At 41.6% G+C, this 27,485-nt stretch overlaps 2 protein-coding genes across 2 annotated transcripts; one reads left to right on the top strand and one right to left on the bottom strand.

Annotated features, from left to right (window-relative positions):
- The first annotated feature begins 677 nt into the window (after positions 1-677).
- Positions 678-5,498, top strand: nell3 (NELL (neural EGFL like) family member 3). The gene is made up of 4 exons (XM_072451094.1): positions 678-1,533; positions 2,147-2,706; positions 2,965-3,031; positions 3,215-5,498. Exons 1-4 carry the CDS (start codon positions 939-941, stop codon positions 4,747-4,749), a joined length of 2,757 nt encoding a protein of 918 aa, XP_072307195.1. The 5' UTR covers positions 678-938; the 3' UTR covers positions 4,750-5,498.
- Positions 5,499-14,769: 9,271 nt separating this feature from the next.
- gad2 (glutamate decarboxylase 2) lies at positions 14,770-27,232 on the bottom strand. Its single transcript, XM_072451093.1, has 16 exons — positions 26,733-27,232; positions 26,457-26,519; positions 26,210-26,353; positions 25,476-25,709; positions 24,346-24,436; positions 23,323-23,435; positions 22,817-22,932; positions 21,998-22,077; positions 21,861-21,915; positions 21,409-21,525; positions 20,783-20,847; positions 20,570-20,648; positions 20,341-20,490; positions 20,154-20,261; positions 19,190-19,279; positions 14,770-17,716 (listed from the first exon to the last, which is right to left on the bottom strand). Exons 1-16 carry the CDS (start codon positions 26,806-26,808, stop codon positions 17,543-17,545), a joined length of 1,755 nt encoding a protein of 584 aa, XP_072307194.1. The 5' UTR covers positions 26,809-27,232; the 3' UTR covers positions 14,770-17,542.
- Between the last annotated feature and the right edge of the window lie 253 nt (positions 27,233-27,485).

Here is a 27,485-nt window from a genome sequence, read left to right as displayed (position 1 = left end):
GTAAATGATGATATGAGCTTGTTTGTTTCCCATGTGTCACTGAAATAATGAAACCTGATTGCACGGTTCTGTCTGAGTTTGGCCTCACGCAGCAGGTGAAAGGTGTTCAGACTGTAAATCCTTTCAGTCTGGATTTATCAAGCTAAACGATCTGTGGCTTCAGAGAAATATTCTAAGTAGCAATAATTCATCAAATGTATACAGCGGACACTCACAAGACGTTTATATGCGACAAAACATTGGAAAGAAATCATAATCACAATCAGGGAAACAAGAAAGTCTATACATGCTTATGTCTCTTCATGTCCTTAAACCTTTAAATACAACTTGTAAAAAAAATCTTCAACTTTCAAAACGTTGTCAACTGATGAAGGTTTGGGTTTTTAAATGGCTGAATGAATGATGAATAAGGAAATCAGGAATGCAATACACAATTATCATCTGCTGTTTGCAAAGGAAATTAATGATCAATCTGCAAAATTAAACAGCAGTGCCAAATCTGTCAGCCCATCAGCCCGGCTCCATCAAGACTGAAAAAGAGCATCTCCTGTGAGGCAATAGAGACCTGGTCAATACATCAGCCTATGTTTTATTACTTTTATGACATTATGCTTGTCCTCTGATGTTATGAATGCAAATTTTGGAATATGGAACAAAAAGTGTCCAGCACGGCACAGATGGCTGGGGGATTTGTGCCAAACGGTGAGCAGGAGGGGTGAAGGGTTAATGTGTGACCAAGGAAACCTGATGCTAATTAAGTCTGAGGAATGCCACATACTGACATCGTAGTGCGGAGACAGAAACAGAGAGGGGAAAGAGAGAGAGGGAGTCCAGTGATTTCATCTGGCCAGTCACTCTGCGCACACCAACTTTGAGGATGCTCTGGTTGGGAATCTAGCCCCACTTTCTCCTTGGACCGGGCAACACAAGTGCTCAAAATGCGGTTGATGTTACATTTCTTGCTGCTATGTCGGATTTCACTTTGCCAAGCCTCCGCGGACAACTGTAGAGGCGTGCACTGCAAGGAAACCGGTGATCCACGACCGTGCATCGGCGCGCACTGTCCCGGCGGCAGAGTGTCCAGACCCCCGCGCCACTCCGGTCCCGTTACGCACGGCAGCGGCCAGCACCGCGCGTACCCGAGCTCGGCATCCGCGCAGCGCCAGGGCAGCATCAGCATCGGCGGCGGCGGCGGCGCGGGGCAGAGAGAGGGGAGCCCGGTGGCGGGATGCACGGATGCTGAGTGCGCGGTGCTCGCCAGACACGTCCACGCGTCTCCCAACGACACGCGGGACTGTCGGGGCATCGAGTGCAGGCTGCCGCTGAGGATCCGGCCGCGGGCAAGAGTGCGGGTGTGCGTGGGGGACGGGTGCGTGAGCGGCGGGGCACCGGAGGACAGGGACCGCAGTCTGCCCGTGCATGTGGCCGACAGAGCCGCGCAGTTCCTCGGGGATTTCCCGGAGTTTGGACATCCTTCCCCAGAAGTTGGCGGCGCGCCTCTGGGTGTCCAGCTCACGTGTGATATCAAGCCAGGTCTGTTTTCAATCTGTTCAGAGAAGTTTCATGTGTTTAAATGTGAAGTAGTCTTTGTAACTTTAATTGGTGACTGTAGGTTTTACAGCCTCCAGAGCGCAATAAAGGAGGAGGCTGCACTGTAAAAATCTAATAGGCCGAGCTTAAATATATAGACTGTATATTGACTCACCCACTCAAAGCTTGGAAGAATTGAAAATCGACCTCATCCGTTTCTTATAGACGATTAGGTCTCGCCATCACTGCAGATCAAAAGAAGATTATAATGAAAGACTCGGGCTTATTTGACCTTCAAACTATGAAACTATCAAATTGCTCCAGCTGGAGTGGAAAAGGCTCTGTTGATCACGTCCATTTAAAGTCTGAGGTGATCACACACTGCAGAACAGGAACAGGTTCCTCTGATAGAAAGCAGGGGTGCTATGTGATGAGAGAATCATTGAAACAGTTTATGTGCTTCACAGTGCACAAGTTGTTACATACATCCTAAACATAACACAAAATAAATGCCTTTTTAATGGCAAATCATACATTTTTAGGCTTTCTTCTGAAAATGTTCCCTTTTGAACAATGGCATACTTAATAAATAAGAAACATTTAATTTATTTTTCAGGAGAAAATGAGGTCCCATCTGAAGATGCACTCATCCTGCACCTGCAGTTGGCCAAAGGACAGGAGACTCTGGTGGAGGCTCTGCGGGCGCAGCAGGCTATGGTGAAGGACCTGCAGCAGAAGTTAGTCGAACAACAGGAGGCGCTGTTGTCCCAGCAGAGGGACATCCTGGAGCAGCAGCGCCGCATGTACCAGCAGATGGACGGGGTCAAGGCTCAGTACAAGATGCTGTCTGATACGGTCAAGCAGGCATCCTTCCAGGGCCTGCAGGGGGAGCTGCAGAGCTATCTGGAGAGCCAGCTCTCAGGGCTGCAGAGCCAGGCCCGCAGCCACCTGCACAAGTCCTATGCTGTGCACAAGATGGACCCGGACTCTAAGGGCATGGATGTGATGGGAGAGGCCCACTTCCCTCAGCCTCTGCTTGGCTGCCCCTCTCCCTGTGGGACGGAGCAGTACTGTGCCTTCCAGAAGGAACCTCCTCAGTGTGAGAGCTGCACCATGTGCCCCCCAGGCTTCTTCCTCATCTCCCAGTGCTCACCCACTGCTGACCGCATGTGTCAGGTGATTTTTCAGTAGAAGAGTACAGTCGTTGTTATAATAGCCATTGTGAAATAAGTTTAAATGTACACATACTAGACCGATATATGAAACACATATTCAAAGATGCTGAGGCCTTTGAAGTCCTGCCAAAGTGATGGTCTAGCCACAATTCACATAAAAGTGTCCTTCACAATAGCCCAATATAACATGTCATGTTTTATTAATCAAACTGATGTGGTTGATATCTATTTATTTTCCATTACTGCTCTGTTGTCGCAGGACAGAGATGAATGTCTGGAACTACCCAACATCTGTGGAGAAAGAGTGAAGTGCCTCAACACACCAGGTAGGATTATGGTTGGACAAACTACATAAATATGCTTTTTTTCTTACAGTTTATCAACACTAAACACATAGACATCACGTATGTGAACTCTCAAACACACTGTCTAAATTCCAGCACAGTTACATAAACAGTTCGCTGTCTGGCCTTGTTCTGACACTTCCTGTCTGCTCTTCTCTCTTCCAGGGGGCTTCAGATGTCTGGGCGTCTCTGAGCGGGAGGCTATGATGGGTCTGTGTGGTCATGAATACTTCTACAACCAGGAACTGCAGGAGTGTCAGGCCTGTTCTGACTGTGTGGGCGAAACCATTACTGCTCCATGTTCAGCAATGAGTGACGCTGTGTGTGGCCAGTCTGCGGAGAGTCCGCTATCACAATCCTGGGCCGCTACCGTGACCATGCCTTCTGCCCGGAATACTGAAGCCAAGATCTACCCTGGACTCCAGATGAATATTCGAAGCAAAGACACAAGCAATCTTTTGTCCAGTGAAGCAGGTAGGGTGGTCTTCCAGCAGCATGGCCTTGTGTGGGTGGATCACAACTTTGCCATCAAGCACACATGTAGGAACTTCCTGCAATTGGGAATGAGACTCAACGGAAGTCTAGAAGAGGAAGGACAAGATCTTAGCGGTGTTCGGATTGAGCAACCTGACGGAAAATATTTCCAAGGGGTTAGCATCAGCAGCGGAATGGAAGTGGAACCCAATCACACCATTGCAATACTTTTAAAGAGTCCAAATAACCACTGTGACCAAAGCAAGGACATTCACGTATATGATATTTCAGCCCCAACGTTAAGCTTTCTCTGGTTATCCCATGACACCGGCGCCGTAGCGATGTCCGCGCAAATGATGCTCTTGACGCATTACCAAACAAGCTATCGTCCAACTTTCCGCGTGACCTCAGTTTCAGACCCTTACATGATTAGCATAACCCATGACAATCGCGGGATACGTTTCACGGAAAGCGGCGTGGTCAAGTTTGTACTCCAGCAAGCATTATACTCGATGGGCCATACTTGTGTCAAAGAAGGTTTTTCGTTGATTGCCTTCATAAATCGGAACGGAACGGGTCAGGAAATGACGCAGGCATTCAAAACGGGCGTCAACTACCGAGACACGTCCATCACGCTCTCCGGTGCTGCAGCTGTTGAAAACGGAGATACCTTGAGCTTTGAAATCACCTCACCGTCGCAGTGTAACATTCGGTACTTTGGCGATGGCACCGGTATAAGTATCTTGAGTCTAATTTGGATTCCGTCCGCGCTCTCTTCAGCGTTGACGGCAACCGTGGTGAAAACTGGACTGCCATCCGGAGCAGTTAGGAATAAACCTCTGCTTTTCCAACAGACAAGCTCGGACGCGACGCAAGTTCATTTGGCGCGTTCCGGAGAGCCCAACAGCCGAAAGAACTTTGTCTTCCGCCAAAAGGGTACAGCGAACGTAGCGTTGAATCTTAAACTAATCCACTCTTGTAATGTTGTGAAGTTGACGTTGCAAAGAGTAGGAGGTCCAGATCAGAGCAGTCCGGATCCTGTGGCGCAGCAGGTGTCGGGACATACGCCTGAAGGGAGCGAGTGGGCCAGTATTGGACTCAGGACCTCGTTTCAAGTACAGAATGGGACCGCTATCTATGCGACTTTGGACTGTATACGAGGGAGGGTCAATCACATCACTCATGAAGGTGGTACAAATATTTCAATCTTGTGGGTGGCAGGTTGAGACCAATGTAGAATTAAAGACATTTTTGCACATGACCAAGCAGTTAATGGACCCCAAATGGTGCCTTACAATTTTCAGATTTTGATTTTTTATTGTTTTCTAACTTATAAAGTACATTCCTGATAATGATAAGTACTGCTTTTTGATAAGTACTTCGGCTGGTTGAACAGTGACCAATGTGTTTGAATGCTGGTGTGTGTGTGTTGAGTGTTATATCTAATGTGCATGAGTGAGGGACCATACAGGCATGTCATCTTATGCATGTTATTATCCTGTACTGTTAAGCCTTTGCAAACTACTATGTAACAAACACTTTGCAATAATCAGGAAATCCGCATATTGATGTTTTTTTTGTATTTATTTTCTCTTTTCTAAATATGTATTGTAATATATTAATGGATATATTTGCCAGTGCAGTATACATTCTAGTCTTTTGTAGAGGAATTATTGCAAGTACATATTATAATAGTTTGTCGAAAAGTGCAATGAGATTTTCTGTAGCCTTAAGTGAAATGATTTCAGCATAAGGAGGGCTGTTCATGTGTATCGCTGTTAATTGTCCCTGTGTGTGCTTTGTCCGCTGAACAATTAGGAATAACAAGGTGTTTCACAGAATAGGCACTGGACTGCAACTGATTAACACCTTTCACATTTATATTCTCTCCACACTCAGTCATTTTAATGATATGTTTGAACACTTACCTGGAGCAGCAATGCATGAAATAATAAAGTGTATATATTTTGCTATATACCGCAGCGCAGTTGCGTTTGTTGTTATGTGCAATACATGATACTGGCTGCCTTTAATTGTTACGTAATTATTATCATTATTCACAGTCCTAATTGCCTGAAATAGTTGATAAATACATACTTGCAGTGTATTATTTCAAAGATGTATTTCTGCACTTTCTTATTAAATTTTACAGTCTACTTGACATTTAAAGGGACGTTTTGGCACATTTTGGATGAATTGCAAAAAAATATGATCTCATTAGGGATTGGGAGAGTTAAATATAAAGTTAATTGACCACCCCGACTTGACGTATATGTACCAAAATATAGATTCATCATACATACTTTATTCATAATTTACAACTCACACAGTTATTTTTAAAGATGCATAGTTAGTTATTTTTAAATGTTATTTTTAAAGGTGCATAACAAAACGTTTGGAGGCAGGTCTGCTAACTGCTGCCACGATGGAGATGATCTATGTTCAACTGGAATGTTCCACAGTAGGCATTAACGTAATCTATTATGCATTTGTTCGATTACAGGTGTTTATATTGCTGCAATACCCGTGTGGGGTCACCTCTCCACAGCTTTGACCTAACATGGCCTGGTAGCATTGCCTCCTTGTCTCCATGGAGATAGTTTCAATGCCACTTGTAACATTCCAGATCCAGACGAACTTAATTAATGACTTAATGATAGAAAATTACATTTTTTGTTGTAGGGATTGGCAAACAAGTAGCTTTTTTGCAATGGGTTTTCTTTCATGTGACCATATGATCTTTATTACATTTCAGCACATTGTTAAACTATCTATGGGCACTCTGTTCTCCACATCCTACTCCTGATTTTCCGCCCATTTCATGGCTAAAAGTTGAACATGGAGACATTACTCATGCCTTTAATCTCACACATATTGAACCTATTTCTAACCAGCCATTCAAAAGCAAAGGTGCCAAAATTAGGTTAATATCTGGAAAATCATGCTGTATTTTCTTTCCGATCATTCTTAATCAAGTTCAAATGATTCCTCTGTGTCTTACCTATAGGAAACATAACAAATAGCGGTCTGTGTGCTGTGCCTGGGAGTGCATGAAACAAGCAGAGGAAGAGGACGTGGTGCTTGTGAGAAACAGCCAATTGAAAACAGGTGCTCCAGATGTGTGAGGATGGAGATCAAATGAGAACCATAACACACGCTAACACTGCTAACATCAGAGAGCAGACAGGCCTGTGCTGGACGTGTCTGCACTCGAAATACTTCTCTAAGCAGCGCCTTTTAAGAGGGATAAACACTTCAGTCTACACAGCTGGAGAAGACTACATTAAATACCATTTCAACCCAAACAGAGCAAAGTTACACCACCTAATGGACATGATTGTACACAAAATGTTTATATTATGCAGTTAAAAAGTCGTTAACCCACAATTTAAAAGTGCACTTTGTAGCTTTTCCAGCTGAGGGTCCATCACCTGCTTGGAGAAGATGGGTTTTTGTTGTTGTTGTTTTTTAATCACGTGACTTGATCTCCACTGTTAGATACTACATCTAAAAAATAGCACATAAAACTGGAGATGAAAGGGGGCAATATTTCAATTTTGGTTTCTGATCCTTATCTACTGTTAGGAACCTAAAAGCACTTAAAAGCACTTAAAAGCACTTAAAAGCAGTAAAAAACCTTCCTCAACTGACTTTTGACATTTGCATCTAAGCTTCTTCGTCCACATCCGCTCACCAAAGACAAGCCCTCAAGAGCAGAAATGAGGGAGATTTCTTTGCAGCTAGCGCCAAGTTCTACTGTCGGCCGATTGATGAACCACACAGACTACACAAGCTATATCTATCTCCACCAACTCGCCAACCAGGCCATATTACAGGTCAGATCTGAGGAGAGGCGAGCCCACTCACAGTAAGAAAGCATGTTTTTTATAGCCATACAAACTGTGTAGTACAATAAGTGCAAAACCATTTGAAATAATCACAACTCTTTTCTTGAAGCCCACTAATAGGAACCAAAGACAAGATTAGCTACAGGCAACAGACAAACAAACCAAAGAAATATGATGTATTCTACATAGCATTCTAAAGCTATTCAATAATGCTAGATTTGTTTACAAAAATGCTTTTATATGTTGACTTGTGGTATTTCTATGGCTCAGACACATCCCTCTACACCGCAGTGCATCTGCTGTGAGTTTGTTTTTTCCAGAAGATTCTTGTGTTTGGAGAGACCTCAAAACAACAACTCACACGATTCCAAATGCAAATATTTCTACAATAAAGCCAACCTCAACCTGGCCCAAAGCCTGGCTGAGCAGAAGAACCCTCTCCAGCTGTTCTGGCCCATGAGACGTGCACTGCAAAAAATGACTTCAAAATGATCTGCGTTGTTTAGATTTATTATGTTAGACACAGTTTTTCCAATACATTTAAATTTTGTTTTATGCATTGACTTGGAAAAAAATGCATTAAAGCCAGTCCAAAGCCAACGCATCAATTGAAAACTCATAACAAGCTTTTCAATTGAGGTCATTTTAACAGGTATTGTTTTTTTTCAGTGTAAAGTTTCAGAGAATTGTAGCTTAGGTGAGCACCCAAGGGACCTCCTGACCTCAGCACAGCCCGGGTGCGCATCACTGTTGTTGACTCAAGATGGATGGAGCTGGTGAACGGCTGGCTCTAATCTGCAGCGGATGTTACTGTAAGAGAGCATTTCACAAGGAAATGTTTGGACCAAAACGTCGGCCCCCAGCTACGCTTTAGAGGGACATGAAACACCCACCGAGGAGTTATGGCCTGTAAATTGACTGTAATTAACTTGACCATGTCCTGAGCTAATTTATTTGTGTCTATTACAGTGTGGGAGAACAAATACAAGCTGAAGTGTCTTGGAAAAGTGTGAGGAAAAATCAAAGGATAAACGTTTGCGCTAGAGATGTCAGAGAAAATTGTCCTTTGGGGCCTTGACACTGATGTGGACGAGGGTCTTGAGAGGCTGAGGTGGCTGATGGTTCTGCTGCTGCGACGTGGATGGGATGTGAAGCTGAAACGAGAGGAAAAAGAACATGAAAGGAAGTGCTTCATATGATTATTATATTTTTATTGGCAATAGCTAAGAGGTTTTAAAAGCGCTGTGCCTGATTTTTGCAGTCTCAAAAACATGGAAAACAGAACTATATTTGATATTTAAACGTTTTGCAGCAGTCCAAAAGTGATTCCTCGCTTTCTTTTATATTCCGAGCATCCAAATTATTCCCTGGGATGAGTTTATAAGCGCTTATCACAACTTTCCGAAGCCAGAGGGAGTTTTGCCGTCACGGTAAAGCTAGCAACAACTAGCATGCTAACAGCGCACTGCCTGGTTTGTGGAAAACAAATGGCACTATAATTAGATCCAGAATGGATTCGATGGTCTCATTTTAATGCCAAGAATTGTTTTTACAACATATCTGTTCTGCAGCACAACTCATAAAGCTCAACTACATGAAAGAAAAGAAAATAATTGGTGTACAGCCTCTTTTAACGTTATAAGCTGTAATTGGCAAACAAGAACAACAAGAAGTGGTTAAAGTTGCACTGTGTAGCTTTTATGGTATCCATGGAGATGTTATTGTTTACCTGGAAATGTTCGCCGTTTGGCATTAAACTTCTGCACCCATTCAGTTGTAGGTGTTTTTCTTGCTAACCATGCATTCTTAGTGTGTGTAGGTTTGTGTCTTTATAGATCAAACCTATTAAGAAAAGTTACAATGTGCCCCTTTAAAATCATATCTCAGTTTTAGATTTAGCTTTTTTTGTATTGATTGTCCTCAGAAAGACAGAATTGGAAATGAATATGCTAACTTTAACTAGCTTTGATTGGCTGACAGGTTCATTATGTATACTTTTTCTTACTTTCTACTTAAATACCATTTCCAAGTACTCAGCTCATTTTATGTACAAACAAGTTTATCCTTAAGTGCAGGCAGTGGAACACATTTTGGTGGTATACATCTTGAGTTTATGAAGCGTCACAAATTCTGGTGCCGTCTCTTCCCTCGGTGCGATGCTCATTAGAGAGAGCACTGAGGCGTGAGGGGCCAGTGGACAAAACTGGTCAGAACTGCTTCAGAGCGTAGAACACAATAGTAGACAATATTTTTACGATGCCCAGATCTTTGTGCTTGGAGTGAGCAGGATGTGGAGAACAAAAGAAAACTCTGGCTTAGACCCTATAATATAACAACTGTCTGATCATCAACATCATGACTCTAATAGTTTTATTTTTTTAAAGCTTAAGTGAAAGCATACTTTTTCATTTTGGTTGTTTTTATTCCATTTAAAAACAGAAAAAAGCATCCTTACTGTAATCATGCTCGCATCTCCACAAACCTGACTCATACTTCCTGAAGGATCGACATCTGCTTGTTTCCATGGAAATGTGGTTAATTTAGCTGTAATATTCTTCCAGAATCCAGAATGATCATTCACATTATGGAATAACATTATGGTATAACTTCCCACCTCCAAAAAGTTACATAAGTGTTTCTTTTACCATCATGATCTGTTTACTGAGTCATGATTGTTGTCAGCTGAAAGGACTTTGAGCCAGAAGTTTAATACAAACAGTTTGTTGAGCTAATCTCCAACAAATAATGAAAAAGTCCAACATTTGTGGATCATAAGTTTGGACATACCATCTCCCATAGAGGTATACAGGCCTCCTCCATCTGAAATTATGACTTCAACCACGTCTAGTGTGTAAACGCAGACTGAGAATGTACATAGTCTCCTGCCATGCTCCGCCTGACGCCCTAAAAGTGAGAGGGGACATCTTCAAACCTGTATAAATACCTGTATATGATAACCCAGAGTGATTCCTGCTGACGATGACAAATGGCTCCTCACTGCTGGTGTATATTTGAACAGGCTCCTCATATCAGCTGTGGCCCGCCGCGTGAGGTTAATTGCTTTCTCCAGCAGAAGCCTGCAGATGGGCCGTCCCGGTGAGAGCGCCCATATAAATGAGTGGGCAGAGGGTGCACTATGTGTGTGTGTGTGTGTGTGTGTGTGTCAGGGAGGATGAGCGCTGACTGACAAAGGGGGTTCAATAACACAGGAGGACAAAAGTATCCAAGAGTACCTTATCTTCATGGAGATATCATTATTGCTTTGCCTAGAATGTTCCACAGTATGGCATTAAACCAATCTATCGCCATTGGTAACATGCAACAAGTCACACCACCAGGCCAAGTTACTGCTCAGCTTTTCAGAAGGAGAGTTTGCTCAAAGTAAGAATGCTTGTATTTGTGAGCATAATGCCAAACTGTGGAACAATTCAGGCAAGGCAATAGAATCTCTATGGAGACAAGAATGTGGGGGACCCCAATGTGTAATAATATAGGCTAGAGAGATAATCACCATGGTAACCTATACTGTATAACCAACATCCAGTCCTAGCTGCATGTTGTTGTGGAAAAAGAGCTGAACCTTTTAATTATAATTATCGATTATTGGTAAATACTTCTACACTTTTTATATTTGTACTTTTTTTAAAGCCCATGTTCTACCAAACTAATCTAAAATACATTTCATTTTGAAACAAAAAAACAAAAACAAAAAACTGATCAATGAGCAATGGTGCATTCACACACAAAAACAGTTAAATTCTACATAAAATATAAAGTGTTTTAGGGTGAACATTCATAATTCAGAAAAAATGAAATGCAAAGACATAGTTCTCTACATTATTGGGACCACAATTACACCATTATATGTCCATTGAAACACTTACAATAATTTGTATCACCCTGTTTTACATCATTTTCTCATTTCTGAATTTTGCTCTTTCTCCACTTACAAGATGCACTGCAGAACTCACGATATAACATAGGACCAGGGCTCAGTTTGGCCCTTCCCGTGTGCGACCGTAACCCCAGCAGAGCAGAGTGAAAGCAGACACTGACAGATGGTCCAGCAGCACTCACCTCACCTCCGTCACATCTGCTTTGGTTTATCCAGCTCCGGAGACGTCCTGCCTGTGTGGACCATGGTGTGGACTGAGAACGACCGCGCTCAAATCAGCCTGTCCATCTTGTCCTAACGCTCAAGTCTCACTTTTTACTATCTGCAAATTCATAAATCACTCCAAACTTGACTTGACTCTTATCTGCGGCTCATTTAGTCAGATAGAAGGGCTTATTTTGTGAGCAGAAACAAGATGTTGTTAATTATTTAGACATTCTGCGAAGATTTGTGCCATGTACAGAGCTCAACGCATAAATTATGAATAATTAAACAACTGTAGTTAAGAAACAATGTAGTTTGAAATGAAAGTTATTTTAAAAGGCCCAAATTATTATGGACTGTTGTTCAAAAATCCTGTTTATTTAGCTTGTAGTTTTGTTTCATTTGTGCATGTTTGAGTTATGCAGCAGTTTCAAACAGTCTCATCATTTGTCAACAAGCCATGACGTGTCCTCTGCGTTTTTAAAGTCCATTCACCTTCACCCGATCCTTTCAACACACAACGTTTCATATGAGCAGGTGCTATTGCAACGCTCCTTCAGATAATGTCTTCTCACAAACCAATGGCAGCCGCAGTATTTGTTCATTTCTGGCTGGAATGTATCAGTCAGCTTCATGTCGATAACAGCAGTGTTGTGTTATCCCTGACTGTGACTGGAGCAAACGCCAGGGCTCTGATGCTCTCCTCTAAATGACTTTATAATGGCTAACGATAGTGGTGGAAATATTCAGACTGTGGGAGAGCGGGCTCCATGTCAGGCTGATGGGAGTGAACTGAGGTCACATGACACTACCATCTGCAGTCGGGGGGAACAGGCTTGATGAAAATAAATGCAGTATTAATGGGCGACCTTTACAAAGTACTGAGACTAGGATTTCTCGTCCAAGATTTATAAAAGTCCCTCATTAGCCGCCGCAGTTGGATTGTGTGACTTATGCTTGTGGCAGAAAGGGCATCTGGCTTACAAGTATCAAGACCATGTTTAGGGAATGCAACTATCTCTGCTATAAAACTTCAGTCTGCAATGAAATTAGGCTAGGCAAACTCCTCCATGCAGGAGTCCTCTGCTCCGTCTCCTGACTGCCCGTCTGGTCACTAACGCCAATGATGTGCTGGGCATTTAAATTCATGGTGGGCTGCCTGGCCGGGCCCAACACAGCACCGTACTGTCCACATGTAACGCACTGACATTTCAAAACTCCCGGTGCCTGCCTTTTGACATTTTTCTTCCACCTCAGGCTCTGGAAGGATGTCCCATTCTCGATTTGAGGTCCATTGTTCATTAAAAAAGGCGTGCAGACTTTTTCTGCAAAAGACTATGAGCTGTTTAGAGTGTGTTTATTGTAGTGTCTGTGGTTGTCTGCTCTTGTCCCAAATATTTTGCTTTCATTCCCTTTCTGCAGAACCTAAATATAGGAAAATGAAATAAAATATTAGTCACAATAGTATTAATTTGTACCTGACAAACTTACAAACTGCTTCTGCTGACTGGACTCACGGCTCACTACAAATAAGCCACAATGCCACGCCTACTTACTGCCTCTACTGCCTCTATTCTATTTCTAGTGGCCTTTCTGACATAAGATATATAGACTTATTTCAAATGAACAGAAAGCAAAATAAAAAGGACACTTCTAATAAATGTTTACTACTTTAAGCCTGTTAGCCAATGACCAGGTCAAAGCTACTGTCCCAGGACACCTGCGGCTCCTACAGCCACTGACATGGTTTGGCATATGCTCCATATTGTCCATTGACTTTTATAATTCTAAAGTTATTTTTGAAGTCATTTTCCCACAGCCTAGTTTTAAAACATTCTTAAGCACCTGCTAATTCTTTTATGGCGAACACCACGCTTCATTTGGCGAAGTGAGAACTATGAACATAAGTTATGACTCCTGCTTGTGCTGCCTGGAATCAAATGGCAGTGTCATGGATAATAACTCTTTATAGGTTTGAACACTGAGGTGCCAACTTCTGCTTCTGATTTTACATCTGGTTTAAATGGTCTTATTATTACTGCTGACATTTTATAGCCTATAGGTTATTTAGTAGGCTATGGCATTTAAAAGCACGCATGGGAAAATGTGGATGAAAAATGCATTAATATGAATATGAATTTGCATAATTTTATTTAGCAAAGTGTTTATGGGTAAAGACTATTCAGCATGTTTGTAGCTCGAGTTAAAACAAAGAGGTGCTATACAAAGAAGAAATAAACCAAACAGATTAAATTGAGCCGGCTTTATTGCAGATCAAGCCATAAAATAATGTGGCTTCATGTTGACAGACTGTGTAGATAAGGACATATAAGGACATATAATGTAAGGACATATAATGTAAGGACATATAATGTAAGCACATATAATGTAAGGACATATAATGTAGCCTATCTATGCACAAACAGGACCCAGGTGCAGATGTTTGAAAAACACACAAATGTGCTCAAAATCCACCAGGGTAAACTCACCAGGTGAACTAAAGTCCATAAATGCATATTATTTGTCAGAAAGTACTAATATGATAGGGTGCATTGCTGATTAGTGAGGAAATAGTGCTACCTAGTGGAGGAAGAAAAAAGAGTCACAAACAGACAATCACACAACTAGACAAATCAAATAACCCAATAATGCTTTGTTTTTTTTAACGCAATAACGCCCTTTAAGCTTGTAAAGTGAAGTCTAATAATCAAAAACATTTAGTAACATGTGTCAGTTACTGTTGTATTTGGAAGAACAACTCTTCAGTTGTCATCATCTGGTTTTAGAAAAACAAGATGTGAGTCATTCTCAGTCAGATTGAGAATGACTCCAAGATGAAAGTCTTGTTTTTCTAAAACACTGGCCAGATAACTACAACTGAAGCTTTTTCTACAATTGATCACTCCTGGACAAACGATTACATCAACTTGTTTCTGATAATTCTTCCAATCTTTAACACTTTCTCTTTCATTCTTGTCTTTGTCACATTAGGTTGCACTTTTATTTTATATTTTTGCTGTTGCATAATTTTCCTTGCAAAAAATCTACACAGGTGTAAACAATCAGAAAGAAGTCAGATTACTCACATCAGATTGTTTACCTGACATCTGCATAATCTGATCACTCCAGAAGTCTTCATTTATCTTTTAAGGTAAATGGTTTTAGCCTATATGTATATATTTGCTGTTGAGGAGTGCTGGGCTAAATCTGATGAATATATTTAATATTATATTAGTGCATAAATAAAGGACAATAAAGAAACTTCCAGATCTTGCATAAAGAAAAAAGAACACAGTTGATTGAATTGACAATATTTATTTCTATCTTCTTAAGAGTAACATATAGTATCTGAGGACAAATGAATGTTTAAGAGAAGCGAGCACATTAGTTTGCAGAATATATCATTAAATTGCACCATATTCAGAGAACATACTGCACTCTGGCTTAATATCTGTTACAATAAAGAATAATTCTGTAAAATATTTATATCATATCTATGCATTGACAATAAATAGTATATTACCACTCATATGTACATCCCATAAGTTTGAGTTGGTGTTTGGTAAAAGACAAGTGCTGCGGACTTCACACCATGACACAGGTCAACATGGAGCCTAAGACGCCCGAACAGAACCACAGTGGGCAGCCAAGGAACACCGGCAGAAATATATATATTTGTTACTGCTACCAGAGGCCAAGCGCGAGAAAGAGAGAAAGATAGAAGTCATACAGAGCAGAGCAGAAAGCAGCGTTCCCATAGACATGCGGAGGGACTACACACAGATATAAGAGGCTAGGATCCAAGCAGCAACAGGCTCAAGCAGAAGAGAAAGGCAGAAGAGAGAGAGCGAGTCAAGCGCAGAGAAGAGTAATGCAAGGCGAGGTTTGCATGCTTAGCACAGGAGAGTTACACCAAGCAAGGACATAGAGATCACATGTAAAGGCTAAAGCGACAGAGCACTATACTACAGGCCGGCTATACATCTCACACTAATGCTAATTACAAAGCTACACACACTGTTATACGGATATAGAATATATAGAAATAGATAGATAGGACAGGATATCAAACAAGCTGGATAAGCAAGGCAGTGCATGCACGTGCAAAGGAAGCAGTGGTCTAGCAGCAGCAGCAGCAGCAAGAGGAACAAAATGTCCGAGACCACCACAGAGACGTTCTGCTGGAGCAGCATCTCATGTTGTCTGTGTCAGTGTGTGCGCCGATTCACACCAAATAAACACACTTCAAAAGGAATTTAGAGATGTAAGACGGTTACATAGCTCTTTACAACAAAAATAGGCCTCTCTTTTGGAACAGACTCTTGCTTTGACACATTCAGACCAACAAGCTTTAGTTACATATTTTACACAGCCACTTAGAAACAACCATGGAACATTGCACATTATTGGGTCATGTGTATACTCTAAAGTGCACAGCCTCCTGTGGGAGGAAAACGAGACAATACTAAGGCAACAAACAAGAGAAATACAGACACTAAAGTACACATTGGCACACACTGTCAAGTATCACTTGTGCACAAAACACAGCTTCAGAGTCCAAATGGCTTTGCATAATGGTCAGAAAGCCACGCTGCACCTCGCCTCTCTGACAGCGAGAGGCGGAGGCAGCCATCTCCTTTAAAGCCGGTCCCTGAAACATATTTCTTTGAAAGAGCTGGAGTCACTAATCAAGTATTCAACATACGAACACACAGGAAAAAGCCTAGCAACACAGCTGTGCTGGAGATAGAGAAAATATGGTTAGATCACAAATAGTCTCTGATTACATGTCTTATATACACATATGTATACACAAAGATATGTACTTAGGACATCTTGAAAGTCTATTTACACTCTATGATTGTACACTGAGCGACCATGAAGAGCCAATTGTGCTTGTCTAACTTCTAATAAAATGCTACAGAACCGCAGCTTAGAGCAGGGTTCACCTCTGACCTCCAGGTGCACAGCACAGGGCTGAGCTCACTACTCTGGTGATTATCCTTACCGTGACCACACTAGATTTCACTGTCTTTTTGGAATCATTTTGCAGTTTTTACAGATCCAAATATTGCTTGTGAATGAACAAAGAAAGCATCTCAGTTGCAATGCTAAGGGAGAAACCTGTCCCTAATGATTTAGTGCAAGTCAGGTATACATTAGCTGCTGTTTTGTTTTCTTCTCAAGTCTTCTAACTCCGATATTGCCATTACTTGCATCACCCTGGCTTGCACTTTTTTCACAAGTGCTCTTAAACAGCCACAGACAATTACATTTTAAGCAGGTTTGTATAAAGTTACAATCCCTATAATCTCAAGGCATACCACCATATTTTAGTCTTTGGTTGCCCCATTAAAGTTTCTGACATGCCTGAATTAAATTCCAAAAATATTAAGGACCATAACTTTGCATGTCCTCAAATGGCAGCGCTAGTTCTATTATTACCCTCATATGACACAGAAAGCACCCTACATACAGTGGAATATACTGCTTGATTACAAATGGTCCCACATATACAGTAGCTGGTGGCGTACAAAATGACAGTCCTTTACATGTAATTAACAACACTACTGAACGTCATGCATACAAAGTGGTCTGTGAGACTGTAGGGGGCGCTGTCTCGGCGTTACCAGCAGAGAATTGTGCAGATGTGAAGGCAGTTACTCAAGCTGAGGTAAGGTGAAGTGCTATTTTTCATTTACAAGTTCCAAATATTAAGTTACAATAAAACACGAGCACGTTTGGCACTTTCCAACGGCAAAATGATAATTCAGAAAAATAACGTCTTTCTATTGCACAAGCGTTTCAGATCACATAAGTTACATACAAACGTCACTTACACTACTCGGAAGTCTATGCCACTATAGGGAAAGTCGACAGAAGCGTTTTTGCCTTTAGACCAAGGCCGTCCACACAAAAGCTACAATACATATTAATGATTATATCTATTTACTTTATATCTTTTTCGATATACTCTTAAATGCAAGGTCTGGGGGGGGGACAGGAGGAAGATTTACCAGTACATTCACGACAACATTTCATCCGTCAAAGGGGAACATGAGAAGAGGAGTCTTATAGGTCCTGGCCCAGTCGCTCGATCTCCTCAATGAGAAAGTCGATGTCCTCGAAGGTGGCGGCCGGGTTGGAGATGACCATGCGGAAAAAGTTGACCTTGTCCCCCTGCGGCTGGTAGCTGACCATGGTGGTGCCGTACTCCATCATGCGGGCCTTTATCACCGGGGCCACCTGGAGCAGCACAAATGCACTTTCATTACAACGGCGGTGAAAAGACACAATAGCTGTGTCACACGGAGTCTATTTCTGTCCCGTTAGAGTTCTTGGTTTTCTCTGCTGCTGTAACAGGTTTGAGATTAGCAGAGGTGTTTTTTGTTTGGTTTTAGTAGTTTATTATAATGAATATAATGTAATGTAATGTAATTTAGATTGCTGAAGGAATACTAGCATTCGATAAAGCAAATTAATAGGATATCCATGAATCAATAAATGACCTTATGTGACATTTGAACGGTTTAAAAGTTCTACAATAGTTTTCGATCAGATTTGTGAGTTTAAACTATTCTACTTGTGTTTGTTATATCACCTGAAATCATAACTTTCCTAAATATCACTGTTTCCTGCTTTTGTCATGTTCTTTAAAGTGCATCGAAAGCGCATCGAAAGGTGTCAACAAATAAACTGTATTATTATTAGTAGTAAACACATCCATGACCACTAATACAAGAAACACATGCGTTTTAGAACATATTTTAAGAGTGTAAACTACAAAACCTGTTAATTATTTTGTTTGCAGACAACATAACATTAATTGCAGAGTTTTCATTATTGTTGGATTTTGATTCAATAACGTATTAACTTAAAACATGAGCAGCCAACATTTCAACTCAAGCATCATTTGTATTGGATCATATCATCTACTTTTCCAATAATACATTAATACTTTTCATCAACAGCCTATATTGAAGTCAATATTTCTAGACTCTAATTTTCTCGCACACTTGTGGAGATAAGTAGGATCTCGTCTGTGTTTTAGTCCCAGTCTGCACTCATTCCCCTGATCCGGGTCTGTGGTGTCATTATCTGCAGCCACTGACAGCTAAATGTGACAGCCGTGTGCCACAGAGCTGTGACTGCTGCCACGTCCAGGGTTATCTCCGTGACGACCAGGCCTTGTGTGGTGGCACGTTCAATTACAACTTTGAAACTCACTCTACTTGTAGTTTCACAACAACTGACGCAGTGACATTTGACTTAAAACGGGCTTATACATATGAAAGAGCATGTTTACGCCACCAAATGATGCTGTTGAGGTACATGTATGTGAATGTTCCTACCTGTATTTCCTTTTTGAAAGATGTAAGTATTTTAAAATGTCATAAAATGTCATTGTATCTCCACTTGGCAGTCAGGGTCATATTCATCAGAACATAAATTTAAGCACTGACCACAAAAACCAACCAAACATGACCACTGTCCTTGTGCTAAGCAAATATTGGAAAATGTAATGTAACAATTTATGACTGAAGGTCATTCTGTGTAATATGAATTATTTGAATGCCTCGTGGTCCATCTGATCACACTGATGGTCAATTACTACAAAATGTCTTCTTTTACGTCACAGTTCTGTCTTCTGTAATGTCATGGTTTTTATTTTGTTTTCCATACCAGGTTCTCAGAACAGTATTTTTCCATCTGACCCACCTTATGCAGCTGCTTCTTTTTCTCCTCTTTGTCCTCGATGTAGCGGACCCCGGGGGGCAGGTACCAGAAGCAGACATTTGTGTGCTGAGGCTGTGGGACAAAGAACTCACGAGTCAGACACACAAACACAACTGCAACGATTATTCTTCATTTATGTGCCAAGATTTCAACACAAAAGCAGTGTTCCTGGTCCTTTCCTGATCACACTCATTAGTCCTATTAAATGTGTCATAATGTTTGTCATAATGTAACTTTTCTCAGCAGAAAATATACTTGTTATGTACTTGTTAGTAGATAAAGGGCATAATCCCAGGTAAACTAATTGTTTACTATTATTTTACATAACATATGCATCGCATTTGCTTTTCCACATTTGAGTTTACAGCATTGAAAGTGTAAAGAGTTCTCTTTGGTCATTCTGTCACTCACTAAAAGCTACATTTCTGCTGTCTGAGAGCAGGATGTATCACCCACAGCCGAGCGGCCAAGCACAGCAGGCTCATTTATACAGTCTCGGTGGACTCTGCATCAGATGGAAGTAATGTGCAGACAAGTGAACACCTGGGATGGTGCCCAAAGGACTTGGCACTCTCCCCATCACCCACTGGGTGAGGCAGCCCCCAGCCTTTTGTGGCTCCGCAGGAAAACAATAGGCCTATAGCTTTAACTATACATGACTCTGCATGCGCAGGCACTCTCTGAGAAATCAAGTGTTTGCCCTAATAACCCTGTCATACACTGTGTGTAGTTCAGACACTGGTCTATTCATATGCATAGAGGCAATTATGGCCAATTACACCATTCATGGAGCATAATAGCAGTGCATTCTACTAGCGGCTATTGGTAAAAAAAAGGCATCCATCCAACACAAAACCCCATGTCCCCATCAAGTCCCCAGAATGACGCCAAAAACACAGAGTCTTTGGGCTGTCTAGTGTAGTGACTGCGCATAGTGTGGACGTACTTTCCCATCGAAGATCATCTCATATCCTTCTCTGTCCTTGATCTTGTTGTAGAGGTACTCAGACAGCTCCAAGCACTTGTCTATCTGAGCCTCGAAGCCAATGGTGCCCTGTGACCACAAAAAATAAGGAATTGGTACCAGTTACAAGTGTTACTGAAAGAAAAAGAGGGGATGGTTGATGGCGTACCTTGGCCCTCCACATGAGCCACAGCTTGAAGATATCCACGTGGCGTCCACACTGCAGGGCCTTGTCCCCGGTGTCGTAGGAGAGATCATAGTGTTTGTCCGGCTGGAACAAGTAGCAGGCGTGCATCTGGTTGCAGCTCTGCATCAAACCCTGTCAGCACAGCAAACATTAGTCACACAATGCTCTGTGTATCATAAAACATAGATATGAGATAAAGTGATAGATATACCTCCTCTCTGACCAACAGAGCAGAACACTGTAGAGGCACGCTCATCATCTTGTGTGGGTTCCATGTCACAGAATTGGCCCTGCAGAAAACAAAGCATTTGTGAAGCCTTGTATACAGTAATTACGATCCGCTTTTTTGTATTATTATGTATTATTATTATTTTTGTATAGAATTATTATGAACATAATAATGATATCAATACAAAGGACTTGCCTATCAACACCATCCAGCTTCCACCGGTGTCTCCTGGACATGAGCAGACTCCCTCCCCAAGCTCCCTGATCACAAAAAGGCAATTCAGGGAGAATATTATACAATTACTCAGCAAAATGGAGCGTGATTGAAAGACCTTTCTCGTAACGGTCTTTAATATTGAATTGATTACAGCTAATAATGGGAATTGTCATCATTTGTATCTGTAACTGCAATATACAGTTTAATTGATTTGTACTTGCATATAAAATCATCTGTCTAAAAACAAGTCATATTTTTTTTCCAGCTGAGTTGGTTGAGAAATGATAGACAAAGCCATTTTGTGTCTCTAATAGAGGTGTCCCCTGTCAGGCCCGGATCACCTTCATTAATACACTTCAGCGTGAGGGCCGTGATGGCAAAGTTAGGCCAGGGGATGATTTACGGCCTCTGTTCCACTTTTTCTCATCTCCACTGTTAGATAGGAAATGGCCAGCCCCTATCTAGGTCAGAACACAGCGTATAATACATTTGTCACTGGTGAGCTCAAGCTTCAAGCAAGTCAGTGCACATCAGAGCTGTCCAAGGTGTAATGAAATGTAAGCTGTGTGACTCAAGACGTCCAGTGTAATCTTTGGGTTACTCACGTCCACATGCATCCAGATGTCATACTTTTTGCAAATATCAGAAATGGCAATAAGTGGATCAAAGGCGCCGTAGACGGTTGTCCCTGCAGTCGCGCTCACAAAGAAAGGCACAAGCCCCTGTACAAAACACAAATACACCTGGGATTAGGCATATCGCCCTCTGTTGAGAACATTAGGAAGTGACACATGTTGAAATAACTAAGTGGCAGCACAGCTATTAGCAACATGATGCAAATAGATACTTGTAGTGTCTGGATCAAAAAGCTACTTCTGGTACATTATTTGGATTGACAAAACAGCAAAAACAACTCAATGAGAGACAATATTGCTATAAACAAAGTCGATTTTTCTTCATCTCTTTTAGTATTTTCAATGTCATATTAAAATCACTGAAGTGTGAAATAAAAAATCCTTCTATTTATAGCAGCTTATTATAATCTGCATAAGATTACCTTCTGTTTGGCCTCCAGTATTCTTCTCTCAAGGTCGGCTGGTATCATTTTTCCGCTGTCAACAAACGGAAAAGCTTGAGCTGCATGAGATGTTTTTGAATCTCCAGGCTGACTGATAATTTACCTCTAGTTAGTACCTTTCATCCACTTTGATGCAAACCACGCTCTCTGTGCCGATGCCCAGGGCCGCTGCGCCTTTTTTGATGGAGAAATGGCTCTGAGAAAAAAAAGCAAAACACCACAGTGAAAAGCTTAAATGATGTGAAAATCCAAGTGAAGTCGCAAGGGATGTAATGAGAATAACTGTTTGTGTCATGTCTGAAGCTTTAGCCTCAAAGTGTTTTGGATGTCCTTCAGAGATAAAGTGTGATATTATGTGACAGGCCTGTGTGGAAGGTAAATGTCGCCATTGACAAAACGGTCACGTATGATTTAAACACTGTGTTTCATGTTTAAATTGTTTTTGTGCTTATCCATGGGGTTCAGTGGGATGGAAATCTGATACTGTTGCCATAGAAATTAACTATTCAAAGCTAAGTATTATAGCTTTTGAAAGGACAAAAGACCTCAGATATAAAAAGGGATCTGAAACTCGTGAATGCAGTAGTTTTCAATCATCTGAGCACAAATCTGAGTTATTAAGTAAGCTAAAAAATGTCCTTTTTATTTTGACACCTACTGTGGCTCATTACTAACAGATATAGTAAAAAAAATCTATATCTATTATATTTTTATTATAATGCTGCTGTAAGAATATGAATTACTATTATTTGTTATAATAAAATCAATCCCTTGTATTGTGACTGTAGCTATTATTTTAAGATGCCATACACAATTAATGAAAAATAACTATCGATTGTGTCCTACATTTGTAAACCAGATATATGTTTTTATTTGAACTGTTTAGAGTGAAGTAGATTTGAATATAAATGCGCTAAATGAAAAGTGAGGCCTACGTGCTCGGATGTGAAGGCCACCAGCGTGGGGATGCATGACATTCCTTTCTCCTTCACTTCAGGGAACATCTTGAATCGGGCCAACAGCATCGCGTACATGTTGGAAATAGCACCACCTAGAGGACAGACACACCTCAGTCATTTCTGACAAATTGCAGCTTCAAACCCAACGTCTCCAGGGAGTGATGCAGGCTTTTATTCGCTGACACTAAAAGAGAAAAATGTAATAAACAAGGACAGATGCAAACAGAGAATCTTTTCAAAAATCTGCCTGGTGTTTATCGTGTCCCAGCCAATCAAATCCTTTGTCTTGTGCAACGTGTGCTGCTCATGTTGTACCAGACGAAATGCAAATGAGAAATTAAAGTTGCGGTCGACGGGGGTTAAAGTTAGACAAGAAAATCATCTTATGCTAATTGCCTTGTCAAGATGCAAACACAGACACATTTCAGCACAAGCAGACGATTCCATTTTGACTCGGAGGGGTGTGGCCTCTGCTTACATACCGGGAGAAAAGATGCCATCCCCGCGCCCGTCCGACCAGCCAATGATTTCCCTCATCTTCTTTAGGGTGACGTATTCCAGCAGCACAAAGACCGGGGCCACCTCATACGTGAACCTGAAATCCCACACGGCGCAGGTTAGACACATGTAGTTATAGAGAGGAATAGCTCATCACACAAAGACGTAACGAAGACAAAAATCAAAATTAAAGATTAAAACGTATTACTAGGGATGTCATAATATCAAAAAAGTAATGAAACAACAGAGGAATCTTTAATTTTCTTTCATTTGCATGTGTTACTTTAATATGTTACTCGTCATCAAGTTTGTGACCATGCTTTATGAAGGTGAACTATAAGAAAGACAAAATAAAGTTCAAACACAGTCAGATAATAAAGCACGTCTTTTTTTAACTGTAGATCCAATTAAATTATTATTGTTCAGCTCTTACGATTATATTGTGACTGGAATAATCACAATTATCAATTAATTAACCTAATAGACCTAATAAACCTGACATATATATTATTTTCATTTATAAAGCATAAAAAATACATTGTTTTCTGCTATAATATTTCTCCTTAGAATGTCTAACAGTTTTTTCCATGGACAGCCCGTAACAGTTGCCACATTAAGCATTGTGCGTTCAAAATAAACCTTGTGCAAACACTGGCACTCCGCAGTCCCCCTACATCTGCCAGGGGAGTTTATCACCCGAAAACAGACACTTAAATTTGCACAAGATTAGTCCGAATTTAATTTCAGAGCTAATTTCCCCTCTTGAATCCCCGTGGGGTCCAGAGGTGACGAGGGGGGATAAAAGGCAGGGGCAGGACGGGTGAACGGGAGGGGCGAGGGGGGGCCGTGCTCTTTTATTGTCAGGCTATTCATTTGCTGTGATAGAGTAGAGAGAGGGGGGGGGTTAGGGTGCTATCAGCGTGAGCAGACAGCAAACAGACACGCCGGAAATAGAATGCATTGTTATTATCATCATTCAAATCACGCGGAACAGGCCACATACTTACATATTGGTGTTGGCTGTGGATGTTAGCCAGTCAGCTGCCAGTCCGACCATGTCTAAGCCTGTAGAAAGCTGATTGAAGTACCTAGGGTGGGCTGGATCAGACAGAAAGAAGGAAGCGTGTGAGTCGGGTGCAATTTGAACATTTTATCTCCTGTCAATAAAATGAAAAAGAGCATCTTTATGGTGTCTGTAAGTTTGGAACGAGACTGCCATCTTTAAACCACGTAATTGTAGGTTGCATAAGCAGCTGCTATGACATTTTGAGACATCTTTAGAAAATCTGAAAACATTTTTGGTGAAATAAGATGGCAGGATGGGGGAAACACAGCAATTAAATCTTAAAAGATACTGACATAAAAATAAGGCATCTCCTATGTTGTGTTATATTGTTACAACCGACGAGAATACATCTGCAAACAGCGACATATTGTTTGGGTAAATGTGCTCTGCTCTCCTGTCAGTCACTTCAGAATAATGGACTTGGCCTGTGAAGCCCGCTTATTAGGCTATTATCTGCTCTTTGGTGAAACAGATTCACTGCGTCACCATTTATCGGTCTGGTGGTCATGCCGGAGCTGAAAAAAGTCCCTGACTGCCTTTTATAGGCGTGCTCCATCATCCCCCAACTGGACTATTTTTAGACCTGCGCTTTCTGTGCCAATTTCCTTGTAAAACCATTTATGTAGATCATCATTTGGATTTTTTTTTGTAATGCAATTTTAAACTTAGGGTATACAAACAATTCATTTTAGTTAAGATTTTAGTTTTTTTCTTCAGAACGTCCCTTTAACATTGTTTGCCAGGTCAAATTAGGGTTTTAGCCAAGTAGATAATTGCCTAATAAAAGCCTCCAGTATAAACTTATAAACAGGCCTGGATAAATTGAGCAGATTTTTTTTCAGACCTAATTAATTTCAAAATACGCGCAATTAATTTAGTGTCAAAATCTCAGTATACAAATACAGTAACACTTTTCCTTTGACAAAAACGTGACAAGATTCTACTCTCTAAAAACGCCATGTTTTGTCTCACTTCGCGTGGCCTATCTGTTTTAGTGGCCTACCTGTTTTAGTGGCCTACCTGTTTTAGTGGCCTACCTGTTTTAGTGGCCTACCTGTTTTAGTGGCCTACCTGTTTTGATGGCGTACTTGAGCGTGGCGCGGCAGCTGATTAAGATGTCATCCAGTGAGGCGGGCTGGTTCTGCAGCTCCCAGTTGTTCTTTTGCAGGAGCTCGTTCGGGTAATGGAAATCTATGACTTTGGTTTCCCGGTCGAAGGACTCCGTTATGTAGGCCAGTAAAATGTCCACAACCTCCTGCAGGAAAGTCATGGTTTTGGTGTCTCCATCCACAGCGGGGAGGAGGTCTGCACAACATTACAGAAGAGGAGAAGGTAAAGCAGTCTCTCGGTTTCATAAAACGGATAGTCTAAATCTTAAAAATAAAAACGAATTTAATTCAACCAAAATTAAAAGTGTCTGCTTTTAAAATCCGTTTTATTCGTAATAAAGTAACCTAGAGCCAGAACAACACCCTCGGTCTATGTATGTTAGAAAAGATTAAAATGGGTTCTTATTTAAAGGAAATGTACTGCTGCACCAGAGCGCACCTGAACGTGTCATTTCGCTGAAGGTGACCTTACTGAAGCGACAAAGACGTCAACCAAATAAAAAAGAGAAACATTCTAACAATTCTTAAAAAATCTTTCTGTTGATGCTTTTGCAATATGCCTTAAAACGCAATCAGAAAGCAAAGTGGCCTTCTTTTCATTTTGACTAATTATAGGGCGGGAAATATGACATGTCTATGCGTTTTATTTCCCCTGTGCTGCTGTGGCCCGCGCTGTGTCCGTGTTTGTGCTCGTACCTGTTGAATAAAGGTCAGAGAAGACGGCAGTCTTGTTGCAGGTGCAGGTCTTGGTACAGCCGCAGCCGGGGCCAGGGGCGCTTGGTGGCGGCTGTTTGGCGCCAGGATCCACGGGTTTCTCTTCTTCTCCCACATTTAACAGCGCTTTGAGAGAACACACAGTCGACGACACAATGATATATAAGTAACAATGCAATATTTTAGCACGGTGAAATTGAGGTCAAGACAACTGCTTGTGCAGACGTACCACATAATTTTGATCCAATTCCTACAGGTAATTTCTGGGCCGCCGCTTGGCACCAAGCCCTGGCTAAAGAGATAAGGTGATTAATCAAACACAATAGAGAAATGAGCTCGTTTAAATAATAAAGTGGCACAAAGGCTCTTCTAACACATCTGCCTTGTGGGGAAAGATAAAACAGACATTGGACATCGTAACAGGCCCTTTCAGCAGTGAACTGGCGCAGAAGCAGTGAACCTACGCGCGCTTCTCGTGAGGAGGAAAAAACAAAGCGCCACTCACTCGTGCTGGGACTCTGACTCCCGGGGTTTGTCCCTGGGTTCTCCGCGCCCAGGGACCAGAATCCGTGCGATGCCATGGTCAGTTAGGAGCTGCTCGACGCTCGCAGACCGGAGCCCATCCACCTGACGATCGAGAGCTGTTCACAGTGATGGTGCTGAACCTGGGCACGCTGCTCCAAATCCAGCCGTGCATCCGACTCCTTCGGGCTTTAAGCTCTAGACAAATCCCAGGTAAATGAAGGAAAACACATTATGAGTCCACGGTGTCTCTGCAGAGGTCCACAGGTGCACAGCCGCGCTTCACGGAGCTGCGTCTGATCCAACAGCTCACTTCACTCTCCGCGCTCACACTCCGCGCTCCCACGCTAAGCACGCTCTTTTGGCTTCCGAAATACCACATCAACGCGCAAGCTAAATTTGCCCAATCAGAGTAAAACTACATCGAAAGAGACTTTAAAAGAGGTTAGATTTAAAGAAAAATAATAATAAATATAAATAAAAGTAGAAAGGGTAGATAGTCGTCAAAAGCGGCCACAGAAGCTGCGGTTGTGCAGCATGAGTCACCTCTAATTGTAAAACCCCTAAACTTCACGTCACCAGAAATGCCTCCGCTCTGTGATTCATCTCAGGTCATGACGAAGTGATTTGCGTCGTGCCTCCATACATTCCCGACTTTCTGTGCTCTGTTAACTTACCCTCCATATAGACAGTGGAGCCAGCTCATTTGTGTGCCACACATTGCAGACCTACTTTG

This window comes from Eucyclogobius newberryi, unplaced genomic scaffold (genome assembly GCF_026437365.1).
Source record: "Eucyclogobius newberryi isolate DKJ021-1_F unplaced genomic scaffold, fEucNew1.0.hap1 SCAF_18, whole genome shotgun sequence".
Lineage (NCBI taxonomy): Eukaryota > Metazoa > Chordata > Actinopteri > Gobiiformes > Gobiidae > Eucyclogobius > Eucyclogobius newberryi.
The sequence above is the reverse complement of the archived record's forward strand: the minus strand, read 5'-3'. Positions and strand labels throughout refer to the sequence as shown.

Excerpts from the sequence above, each read along its gene's own strand:
- nell3 (XM_072451094.1), top strand. The coding sequence starts at position 939 with ATGCGGTTGATGTTACATTTCTTGCTGCTATGTCGGATTTCACTTTGC. Across the intron at positions 1,534-2,146 it reads CACGTGTGATATCAAGCCAG|GAGAAAATGAGGTCCCATCT; the intron begins GTCTGTTTTCAA and ends TTTATTTTTCAG. Across the intron at positions 3,032-3,214 it reads GAAGTGCCTCAACACACCAG|GGGGCTTCAGATGTCTGGGC; the intron begins GTAGGATTATGG and ends TCTCTCTTCCAG.
- gad2 (XM_072451093.1), bottom strand. The coding sequence starts at position 26,808 with ATGGCATCGCACGGATTCTGGTCCCTGGGCGCGGAGAACCCAGGGACA. Across the intron at positions 25,710-26,209 it reads CTCTGACCTTTATTCAACAG|ACCTCCTCCCCGCTGTGGAT; the intron begins GTACGAGCACAA and ends AATGTTGTGCAG. Across the intron at positions 20,848-21,408 it reads ACATCTGGATGCATGTGGAC|GGAGCTTGGGGAGGGAGTCT; the intron begins GTGAGTAACCCA and ends TTTTGTGATCAG.